Source organism: Symphalangus syndactylus, chromosome 13 (genome assembly GCF_028878055.3).
Source record: "Symphalangus syndactylus isolate Jambi chromosome 13, NHGRI_mSymSyn1-v2.1_pri, whole genome shotgun sequence".
Taxonomy (NCBI): domain Eukaryota; kingdom Metazoa; phylum Chordata; class Mammalia; order Primates; family Hylobatidae; genus Symphalangus; species Symphalangus syndactylus.
In genome coordinates, this window is record NC_072435.2 from 104529705 (window position 1) to 104542634 (window position 12930).

General features: G+C 43.2%; 1 protein-coding gene across 1 annotated transcript in view; it reads right to left on the minus strand.

Annotated features, from left to right (window-relative positions):
* The window catches only part of SVOP (SV2 related protein), a 107761-nt gene that overhangs the window by 66594 nt on the left and 28237 nt on the right, over window positions 1-12930 (minus strand). The window contains exons 2-4 of the mRNA XM_055238612.2: window positions 12675-12835; window positions 1750-1835; window positions 569-667 (exon numbers count right to left, since the gene is read on the minus strand). Of these exons, the coding sequence (XP_055094587.1) occupies window positions 569-667; window positions 1750-1835; window positions 12675-12835 (346 nt within the window). The remainder of the gene's footprint in view (window positions 1-568; window positions 668-1749; window positions 1836-12674; window positions 12836-12930) is intronic.

Genomic DNA, 12930 nt, shown 5'->3' on the forward strand with positions numbered 1-12930 from the left:
GTCTCGAACTCCTGACCTCAGGTGGTCCACCCACCTCGTCCTCCCAAAGTGCTGGGATTACAGGCATGAGCCACTGCGCCCAGCCCATTCCTCTCTTTTAAGAGGTTGCTGCTGATATCTCCATGACAAAAAGTGAGGGTTCTGCAGCCTCCTCCTTCAAGCCTTAATTCCAGGGAGCAATAGCTCCAATTTATTGAACACCTACTCTATGCCAGGCACTGTGTTGTTTCCAGTCCTCAAATAATCCTAGGGATGTGGGGATTGGCACCTCCTGTTTGCAGCCAACAAAACAGGCATATAGAGTTTAAGTGATATGCACAGGTGGGTTTCAAGCTCCTAGCAATTGAACAGGATGCCTGGGACACCCTCCCAAGTAGCTGGACCTCCGGGTGAAGTAGAGTTGGCTGTAAACCTGCTAGGACACGTGAGGTGGGGATGGGACGGTGTTTCCATCAAGGCTTAATTCTTTTCTGCTGAGCCTTTGGCAGCAGGAGAAGGGAGAGATCCCACAGGACACCCCAGGGGAGCAGAACTGTATGCAACAGGAGGGAGCTGCTGGGCTGCCTACCGAGGTCAGCAATGCCACCTGCCAGCTTGGGAGCCTCCACTCGCAATGCAGCTGTGGCGCCAGGATGCTGAGGATCATCATCTCCATGGCATCAGCCATCTGCAGAGAGGACGGAGACATCATGAGGCCAGGATGCTGCTTGGTGCTGGGGAAGGCTGGCCAAGTCCATAACCCCAGAGACAGAGACTGTAGCACAACCCTCTCTACCTGCTGCCAAGTGCCCTGCTGCACATCAAACCACACTCAAAGCTCCAGCAGTTAAAAGCATGCATTGCCATTGCAGGAATAGACAAATAGACATTTTATATTATTTTCATGTGTGTTTTTTTGTGTGTGTGTTTTAAAAAATATGAGCATATCACAAACGAAGTGGGAAAACGTATTTCTAAAATCTGAGAAAAAAACTTTTATAGAGGCAGAGAGACAATGATCTTTTTAGTGCAATTAAAGACTAGCTTTTCTTTGGCTTATAGGTAATTTTTTCATGTAGAATAGAATATAATTGTCAGTATAGTTAACAAGTGTGACCTTTTAATACATTAAAACAGACTCAGAATCCCCAGCAATTAAACATCGTGTACCTTTACGAGACTAGACAGACTGGGACAGACATGGAATCTAGAAGCATGCCAGTGTGGCCATGGGAATTTGGTATATGATAAAGGCAGCTTTTCCAATTGGGGGGGAAATGTTGAGGGGAAATTGATGATTCATTTGGAAAAATATGTAGTTAGGTCACCATCTCCTGCCATTCACAAAAATTAATTTCAAGTATATTAAAGGTTTGGCTGTGCTGTTTGCCATAGCTAGGGGATTTGAATGAGGGATCATGAGAGTCTTGAAGCAGAAGGCACATTTCTAATCTGTGCATGCTTTTCTAGGGAGAGCTCTACAGCTGACATCATAATCTCATAGTAGCCCTGAGCCCAAACAGTTGAAAGCCACCTAATTAGCTAGAAGCTTCAACTCCTCCTTGGGGGCAACTGCCAACCACACCCAGCTCTCCTCAAGCACAGACCTCGTTATCACCACTTATCACGCCACATAAATTTTGTTGATTGGAATTCAAGCAAAGGCTCCATGTGCAAAGAACTGTGTCCTTCCTCGTAGACCATGGAAACCCACTTGAGCAGCATGGGGGTCTCTTGGAGGCTGAGCCACTGCCCCCCAGAAATACTTGCCCAAGCCAAGCCGGTGAGAACAGACAGCTTCCACTGAAATTTTCCAAAGCCAATGGCTTCCACCGCATCTTCCACCATGAAAGTATCTGGGAAGGAGAAAGGGAGAGGGAAGGAAGGAATCAGTGCACCTTGCAGTTGTCCTAGTGTGGGGTTTTCTGGGGTGGTCCCCAGCCAAGATAATTAAATGCAGCACATGCTGCTTTTAGAACTTATCCTAGAAAAATACTCCAGTGTGAAGTGATATCCTACATTGCAGCATTACTTACAACGGGAGAAATGGAAAAGTCCATCAACAGGGGTTGGCTAAATAAATTAAGTAGATATTATACATATATAAATTATTAAATATCCACATTATGAAATATGACCCAACTGTTAACAAGAATGTGCAGATATAGAAAGATACACAAAGTATATTGTTAATTAATGTTTCAAAACAAAACAAGATCGACAACAAGGTATTTAGCATGGTTCTATTCTTGGAAATGTACGCATGTGGGTGTATATATCTGCACGTGTATCTATCCATAGAATATGTACAAGGCTTTGAATTATGGTTTAATTTGTTTGTTGTCAGAGGGAGGAAGGAAAAAATTATATGAGAATGAAATTTCTTCCTTTTACAATGTATTACTTCCATGGCCAGAAAAAAGAGAAATACTTCTTTGTTTGTTTGTTTTTGTTTTTGAGACAGCATCTCACTCTGTTGCCCAGGCTGGAGCTCGGTGGTACAATCATAGCTCACTGCAGCCTCGATCTCCTGGACTCAAGTCATCCTCCTGCTTCAGCCTCCCAAGTAGCTGGGACTACGGGCACATGCCACCATGCCCAGCTAATTGTTTTCTATTTTTTGTTGTCCAGGCTAGTCTTGAACTCCTGAGCTCAAGCTGTCTTCCCACCTCAGCCCCCCAAAGTGTTAGGATTACCAATGTAAGCCACCATGCCCGGCCTGAAATACTTTTGAAAGGCACAATTCCATCTGCACTCCAATGGAAAGATGTGCACACTATATTGTTAAGTGAAAAGCGAAAATTGTGCAGAGGTATGTACAAGAGGAGCTGTCTTTGTGATAAAATGTATATACGTGTGTGTGTGCCAAGCAGGGGAAGTAAGACTGAGTGGACATCTTAAAAACTGCTTACCGGGGGGGTGGAGCCAAGATGGCCGAATAGGAACAGCTCCCGTCTCCAGCTCCCAGCCCCAGTGACACAGAAGACGGGTGATTTCCGCAATTCTGCTTGAGGTACCGGTTTCATCTCACTAGGGAGTGCCTAACAGTGGGTGCAGGACAGTCGGTGAAGCGCACTGTGCGCGAGCCGAAGCAGGGCGAGGCATTGCCTCACTCGGGAAGCGCAAGGGGTCAGGGAGTTCCCTTTCCTAGTCAAAGAAAGGGGAAACAGACGGCACCTGGAATATCGGGTCAGTCCCATCCTAATACTGCGCTTTTCCAACGGGCCTGGAAAACGGCACACTAGGAGATTGTGTCCCGCACCTGGCTCGGAGGGTCCTATGCCCACGGAGTCTCGCTGATTGCTAGCACAGCAGTCTGAGATCACGCTGCAAGGCGGCAGCGAGGCTGGGGGAGGGGCGCCCGCCATTGCCCAGGCTTGCTTAGGTAAACAAAGCAGCCAGGAAGCTCGAACTGGGTGGAGCCCACCACAGCTCAAGGAGGCCTGCCTGCCTCTGTAGGCTCCACCTCTGGGGGCAGGGCACAGACAAACAAAAACTCAGCTAACCTCCACAGACTTAAATGTCCCTGTCTGACTGACAGCTTTGAAGAGAGTAGTGGTTCTCCCAGCATGCAGCTGGAGATCTGAGAACGGACAGACTGCCTCCTAAAGTGGGTCCCTCACCCCTGAGCAGCCTAACTGGGAGGCACCCCCCCAGTAGGGACAGACTGACACCTCATTCAACCGGGTACTCCTCTGAGACAAAACTTTCAGAGGAACTATCAGACAGCTGAATTTGTGGTCTCACGAAAATCCGCTGCTCTGCAGCCACCGCTGCTGACACCCAGCCAAACAGGGTCTGGAGTGGACCTCTAGTAAACTCCAACAGACCTGCAGCTGAGGGTCCTGTCTGGTAGAAGGAAAACTAACAAACAGAAAGGACATCCACACCAAAAACCCATCTGTACATCACCATCATCAAAGACAAAAAGTAGATAAAACCACAAAGATGGGGAAAAAACAGAGCACAAAAACTGGAAACTCTAAAAAACAGAGCACCTCTCGTCCTCCAAAAGAACGCAGTTCCTCACCAGCAACGGAACAAAGCTGGATGGAGGATGACTTTGATGAGTTGAGAGAAGAAGGCTTCAGACGATCAAACTACTCTGAGCTACGAGAGGAAATTCAAAACAATAGCAAAGAAGTTAAAAACTTTGAAAAAAAATTAGAAGAATGGATAACTAGAATAACCAATGGAGAGAAGGGCTTCAAGGAGCTGATGGAGCTGAAAGCCAAGTTTCGAGAACTACGCGAAGATTGCAGAAGCCTCAGTAGCAGATGCGATCAACTGGAAGAAAGGGTATCGCTGATGGAAGATGAAATGAATGAAATGAAGAGAGAAGGGAAGTTTAGAGAAAAAAGAATAAAAAGAAATGAACAAAGCCTCCAAGAAATTTGGGACTATGTGAAAAGACCAAACCTACGTTTGATTGGTGTACCTGAAAATGATGGGGAGAATGGAACCAAGTTGGAAAACACTCTGCAAGATATTATCCAGGAGAACTTCCCCAATCTAGCAAGGCAGGCCAGCATTCAGATTCAGGAAATACAGAGAACGCCACAAAGATACTCCTCGAGAAGGGCAACTCCAAGACACATAATTGTCAGATTCACCAAAGTTGAAATGAAGGAAAAAATGTTAAGGGCAGCCAGAGAGAAAGGTCGGGTTACCCACAAAGGAAAGCCCACCAGACTAACAGCTGATCTCTCAGCAGAAACTCTACAAGCCAGAAGAGAGTGGGGGCCGATATTCACCATTTTTAAAGAAAAGAATTTTCAACCCAGAATCTCCTATCCCGCCAAACTAAGCTTCATAAGTGAAGGAGAAATAAAATACTTTACAGACAAGCAAACGCTGAGTGATTTTGTTACCACCAGGCCTGCCCTAAAAGAGCTCCTGAAGGAAGCACTAAACATGGAAAGGAACAACCGGTACCAGCCACTGCAAAAACATGCCAAATTGTAAAGACCATCGAGGCTAGGAAGAAACTATAGCAACTAACGAGCAAAATAACCAACTAACATCATAATGACAGGATCAGATTCACACATAACAATATTAACGTTAAATGTAAATGGGCTAAATGCTCCAATCAAAAGACACAGACTGGCAAACTGGATAAGGAGTCAGGACCCATCAGTGTGCTGTATTCAGGAAACCCATCTCACGTGCAGAGACACACATAGACTCAAAATAAAGGGATGGAGGAAGATCTATCAAGCAACTGGAAATCAAAAAAAGGCAGGGGTTGCAATCCTAGTCTCTGATAAAACAGACTCTAAACCAACAAAGATCAAAAGAGACAAAGAAGGCCATTACATAATGGTAAAGGGATCAATTCAACAAGAAGAGCTAACTATCCTAAATATATATGCACCCAACACAGGAGCACCCAGATTCATAAAGCAAGTCCTCAGTGACCTACAAAGGGACTTAAACTCCCACACAATAATAATGGGAGATTTTAACACCCCACTGTCAGCATTAGACAGATCAACGAGACAGAAAGTTAACAAGGATATCCAGGAATTGAACTCAGCTCTACATAAAGTGGACCTAATAGACATCTACAGAACTCTCCACCCCAAGTCAACAGAATATACATTTTTTTCAGCACCACACCACACCTATTCCAAAATTGACCACATAGTTGGAAGTAAAGCTCTCCTCAGCAAATGTAAAAGAACAGAAATTATAACAAACTGTCTCTCAGACCACAGTGCAATCAAACTAGAACTCAGGATTAAGAAACTCACTCAAAACCGCTCATCTACATGGAAACTGAACAACCTGCTCCTGAATGACTATTGGGTACATAATGAAATGAAGGCAGAAATAAAGATGTTCTTTGAAACCAACGAGAACAAAGACACAACATACCAGAATCTCTGGGACACGTTCAAAGCAGTGTGTAGAGGGAAATTTATAGCACTAAATGCCCACAAGAGAAAGCAGGAAAGATCCAAAATTGACACCCTAACATCACAATTAAAAGAACTAGAAAAGCAAGAGCAAACACATTCAAAAGCTAGCAGAAGGCTAGAAATAACTAAAATCAGAGCAGAACTGAAGGAAATAGAGACACAAAAAACCCTTCAAAAAATTAATGAATCCAGGAGCTGGTTTTTTGAAAAGATCAACAAAATTGATGGACCGCTAGCAAGACTAATAAAGAAGAAAAGAGAGAAGAATCAAATAGATGCAATAAAAAACGAAAAAGGGGATATCACCACCGATCCCACAGAAATACAATCTACCATCAGAGAATACTACAAACACCTCTATGCAAATAAACTAGAAAATCTAGAAGAAATGGATAAATTCCTCGACAAATACACCCTCCCAAGACTAAACCAGGAAGAAGTTGAATCTCTGAATAGACCAATAACAGGTTCTGAAATTGTGGCAATAATCAATAGCTTACCAACCAAAAAGAGTCCAGGACCTGATGGATTCACAGCTGAATTCTACCAGAGGTACAAGGAGGAACTGGTACCATTCCTTCTGAAACTATTCCAATCGATAGAAAAAGAGGGAATCCTCCCTAACACATTTTACGAAGCCAGCATCGTCCTGATACCAAAACCTGGCAGAGACTTAACCAAAAAAGAGAATTTCAGACCAATATCCTTGATGAACATTGATGCAAAAATCCTCAATAAAATACTGGCAAACCGAATCCAGCAGCACATCAAAAAGCTTATCCACCATGATCAAGTGGGCTTCATCCCTAGGATGCAAGGCTGGTTCAACATACGCAAATCAATAAATGTAATCCAGCATATAAACAGAAGCAACGACAAAACCACCTGATTACCTCAATAGATGCAGAAAAGGCCTTTGACAAAATTCAACAACACTTCATGCTAAAAACTCTCAATAAATTAGGTATTGATGGGACATATCTCAAAATAATAACAGCTATCTATGACAAACCCACAGCCAATATCATACTGAATGGGCAAAAACTGGAAGCATTCCCTCTGAAAACTGGCACAAGACAGGGATGCCCTCTCTCACCGCTCCTATTCAACATAGTGCTGGAAGTTCTGGCCAGAGCAATCAGGCAGGAGAAGGAAATAAAGGGTATTCAATTAGGAAAAGAGGAAGTCAAATTGTCCCTGTTTGCAGATGACATGATTGTATATCTAGAAAACCCCATTGTCTCAGCCCAAAATCTCCTTAAGCTGATTAGCAACTTCAGCAAAGTCTCAGGATACAAAATTAATGTACAAAAATCACAAGTATTCTTGTACACCAATAACAGACAAACAGAGAGCCAAATCATGAGTGAACTCCCATTCACAATTGCTTCAAAGAGAATAAAATACCTAGGAATCCAACTTACAAGGGATGTGAAAGACCTCTTCAAGGAGAACTACAAACCACTGCTCAATGAAATAAAAGAGGATACAAACAAATGGAAGAACATTCCATGCTCATGGGTTGGAAGAATCAATATCGTGAAAATGGCCATACTGCCCAAGGTAATTTATAGATTCAATGCCATCCCCATCAAGCTACCAATGACTTTCTTCACAGAATTGGAAAAAACTACTTTAAAGTTCATATGGAACCAAAAAAGAGCCCGCATCGCCAAGTCAATCCTAAGCCAAAAGAACAAAGCTGGAGGCATCACGCTACCTGACTTTAAACTCTACTACAAGGCTACAGTAACCAAAACAGCATGGTACTGGTACCACAACAGAGACATAGATCAATGGAACAGAACAGAGCCCTCAGAAATGATGCCACATAGCTACAACTATCTGATCTTTGACAAACCTGACAAAAACAAGAAATGGGGAAAGGATTCCCTATTTAATAAATGGTGCTGGGAAAACTGGCTAGCCATATGTAGAAAGCTGCAACTGGATCCCTTCCTTACACCTTATACAAAAATTAATTCAAGATGGATTAAAGACTTATATGTTAGACCTAAAACCATTAAAATCCTACAAGAAAACCTAGGCAATACCATTCAGGACATAGGCGTGGGCAAGGACTTCATGTCTAAAACACCAAAAGCAATGGCAACAAAAGCCAAAATTGACAAATGGGATCTCATTAAACTAAAGAGCTTCTGCACAGCAAAAGAAACTATCATCAGAGTGAACAGGCAACCTACAGAATGGGAGAAGATTTTTGCAACCTACTCATCTGACAAAGGGCTAATATCCAGAATCTACAATGAACTCAAACAAATTTACAAGAAAAAAACAAACAACCCCATCAAAAAGTGGGCAGAGGACATGAACAGACACTTCTCAAAAGAAGACATTTATGCAGCCAAAAAACACATGAAGAAATGCTCCTCATCACTGGCCATCAGAGAAATGCAAATCAAAACCACAGTGAGATACCATCTCACACCAGTTAGAATGGCCATCATTAAAAAATCAGGAAACAACAGGTGCTGGTGAGGATGTGGAGAAATAGCAACACTTTTACACTGTTGGTGGGACTGTAAACTACTTCAACCATTGTGGAAGTCAGTGTGGCGATTCCTCAGGGATCTCGACCTAGAAATACCATTTGACCCAGCCATCCCATTACTGGGTATATACCCAAAGGACTATAAATCATGCTGCTATAAAGACACATGCACACGTATGTTTATTGCGGCACTATTCACAATAGCAAAGAGTTGGAACCAACCCAAATGTCCAACAACGATAGACTGGATTAAGAAAATGTGGCACATATACACCACGGAATACTATGCAGCCATAAAAAATGATGAGTTCGTGTCCTTTGTAGGGACATGGATGAAACTGGAAAACATCATTCTCAGTAAACTATCGCAAGGACAAAAAACCAAACACCGCATGTTCTCACTCATAGATGGGAATTGAACAATGAGAACTCATGGACACAGGAAGGGGAACATCACACTCCGGGGACTGTTGTGGGGTGGGGGGAGGGGGGAGGGACAGCATTAGGAGATACACCTAATGCTAAATGATGAGTTAATGGGTACAGGAAATCAACATGGCACATGGATACATATGTAACAAACCTGACAAACCTGCACATTGTGCACATGTACCCTAAAACCCTAAAGTATAATAAAAAATAAAAAAAAATAAAAAAAAATAAAAAAAAAAGAAATAGAACAAATAAATGTTATGTGAATTCTAAAAAAAAAAAAAAAAACTGCTTACCATGCTCATCTTTGAAAACAACACTCACTTTCCTACTTTGAGAATTTCTTTAATGTCTGAATGCTTTCCAAATAAACAAGTGTTATTTTATGCTCAGAAAAAAACACAGATAAAATTTATAAGCTAATAAGTGTTTTTGAAACATACTAAAAGATGGCCGGATGCTGTGGCTCATGCCTGTAATCCCAGCACTTTGGGAGGCTGAGGCAGGAGGATCACTAGAGACCTGGAGTTTGAGAGCAGCCTGGGCAGCATAGTGAAACCCCATCTCTACTAAAAACATTTCTAAAAAGTAGCTGTGAGTGGTGGCTCACGTCTATGGTCCTAGCTACCTGGGAGGCTCAGGGAGGAGGATGACTTGAGCCAGGGAGGTTTCAAGGTTGCAGTGAGCTGTGATCATGCCACTGCACTCCAGCCTGGGTGACAGAGTAAGATTCTGTCTCAAAATAAAAAAAAATCTGATAAACAAAACAAAACTAAACTAAAACACTAAACCCAATATGTTATGCTGGATTGTATCTGGGAATAGCACAACTGCAATGACTGGTGAAATCCGAATAAAGTCTGGAGTTGAGCTAATAGTAGCACACCAACGTTAATTTTTTTAGTTTAGTTGTTAACATTAGGGGAGGCTGGGTAAAGGGTATGTGAGAAATATCTATACTATATCTGCAATTTTTTTGTAAAGCTAAAATAATTCCAAAATGAATAGTGAATCAAAAAATAAAAATACAGGCAGGCACGGTGGCTCATGCCTGAAATCTCAACACTTTGGGAGGCCAAGGTGAGCATATCACCTGAGGCCAAGAGTTTGACAACATCCTGGCCAACATGGCGAAACCCCCTCTCTACTAGAAGTACAAAAATTAGCCAGGTGTGGTGGCGCATGCCTGTAGTCCCAGCTACTCAGGAGGCTGAGGCAGGAGAATTGCTTGAACCCAGGAGGTGGAGGTTGAACCCAGGAGGTGGAGGTTGCAGTGAGCTGAGACTGCACCACTGCACTCCAGCCTGGGTGACAGAGTGAGTTTCCATCTGAAAAAAAAAAAAAAAAAAAATAGTAAAGGAGGAAGCTGGGTGGCCCCTTGGGTGACCTCCGAGGATCTCATCAGCCCCTGCCAGGAGGTGTCATCTTTTTGGAATTTCAACCATGGGCCTTGTATATCAATCATAATTTTCTCCAGAAGTGTGAGCTGGTGTTGATCACATTAGCAGGCTATGGTTTCCTCCAGCAAAAAATATCATCCACAAGAAGAACAGTAGTAACACTATTGTGGGGCATTTACTGAGTGCTCACTACCTGCAAGGCACTATGCCAAAAGCTAGATGTGCATTATTTCATTTAATCCCCATCACAATCCTATGAGTTAAGGCCTAGTATTAGCCCCATTTTACAGAGGAGGATATGGACTTGGCCTGTGTTTCACAGAGTTGGGAGTAGAGCCCAGATCAGCCTGAGAGTAAAGCCTCAGCTTCCCTCCGTCCCCTGTCATTGCCACCTTATCTCTGCCAACAATAGGCCTTGCCTTCAAGTCATTAGTCCTCTCTTAGATTTGGAATCTGAGGCTTTTCAGGAACGCATAGAATGTTTTCATCCATCAGCATCAAGAAGCGAGGGAAGCTGGAGACCAGGTCCCACAGCACCGCCTCAGAGGCAGCACAAGGTCATGGGTAAGAATGTGGGCTCTGAGGCCAGATTGCCTGGGCGTAAATCCAAATTGGCTAATTCCTAGCTGTATAACCCTCAGCAAGACACTTAACCCTTCTGTGCTTCAGTTTCCTCACCTGCAAAATGGGGAAGATGTTGGTAATAGATCCAATTGGAACTGTTGTGAGGATTAGATGGATAAAACATGTAAACTGGTTAGAGCAGTGCCTGGCACATAATAAATCCTCAGCCAATGTTAGCTACTCCCATACCATCACCAATGTCACCATTACTATCACACTATCATCATAACCAACATCATCACCACCATTGTCATTATACTGTCATCCCCACCATCATCACTATCACCATCGTCTTCACTATCAGCATCACCACCATTATCATCACCATCATCACCACCACCGCCATCATCTTCATCATCATCACCACCATCATCATCTTCATCATCACCACTATCATCACTACCATCATCATCATCACCACCATCATCATCACTATCATCATCAACACCATCATAACCACCATCTTCATCATCATCATCATCACTATCATCATCACCATCATAACCATCTTCATCATCATCAATATCATCATCATCACCATCATAACCACCATCTTCATCATCATCATCACTATCATCATCACCATTGCCAGCCTTATCATCACCATCTTCATCCTATCATCATCATCACCATCATCATGACCATCATCATCGCCATAATCATCACTATCACCATCATTATCACCACAATCATCATTATCACCACAATCATCATCATCACCATCATCTTCACCATCTTCATCATCATCATCACTATCATCACCATTGCCATCCTTATCATCACCATCTTCATCACTATCATCATTATCACCATCACCATTATCATGATCACCATCATTATCACCATCATCATCACTATCACCATCATCATCATCATCACCATCATCATCATCACTATCATCACCACCACCATCATCACTATCATCGTCATCACCATCATCATCATCATCACTATCATCATCATCACCATTGCCATCCTTATCATCATCTTTCATCACTATCATCATCATCACCATCACCATCATGATCACCATCATCATCACCATAATCACCACTATCACCATCATCATCATCGTCACCATCATCATCACCACCATCATCATATCATCATCATCACCACTATCATCACCATCACCATCATCACCATTATCATGATCACCATCATCATAATCACTATAATCATCACTATCACCATCATCATCACCATCGTCATCATCACCATCATCACCATTGCCATCTTTATCATCATTCTTCATCACTATGATCATCACCATCACCATAATCATCACCATTATCACCATCATCCTCACCATCATCATCATTACTATAATGATCATCACCATCATCATCATTGCCACCATCATCACCATCGTCCTCACCATCATCATCATTACTATAATGATCATCACCATCATCATCATTGCCACCATCATCACCATCGTCATCATCACCATCATCACCATTGCCATCTTTATCATCAGTCTTCATCACTATGATCATCACCATCACCATAATCATCACCATTATCACCATCATCCTCACCATCATCATCATTACCATCATCATCATCATCGTTACTGCCATCCTCAGCCAAGTGTTGTGCATTGATGCTGACTGGCAGGGATTGTGATGTAACCTTGCCTGCTGAAGTAAGCTATGTAGGCTCAGCCCCCACTTCCAGCTCCACCCCTGGCCCTCTGGGCCCTCCCAGCTGCCCCTTCACAATACCCCTCTGAAATTGCCTGCTGGGTAGGCAACCTTGACCGTGGCCCAGACTGATCCCCCAACTGCAGGGCCCTCTCACCATCGGTGGGATTGGCAAACTCCTTGGGCACAGCTGCCCCATCATCCAGCTCCACAGCCTCTAGGCCCACGCGGACCCCTTCAATCTGGACTTCATGCTCTCCTGAAGCCGTGTCGTCCTCTGACCTTGCACTCTCACCTGTGCGACGGAATTTCACAACCCTAGAGAACAGAACAAATCTGGTCAAGATGGCTAAAGCTTCCCCCAAACGGCCTTGCTGCACAGCTCTAGTGACCAAGACAGGTGAAAGACTTCT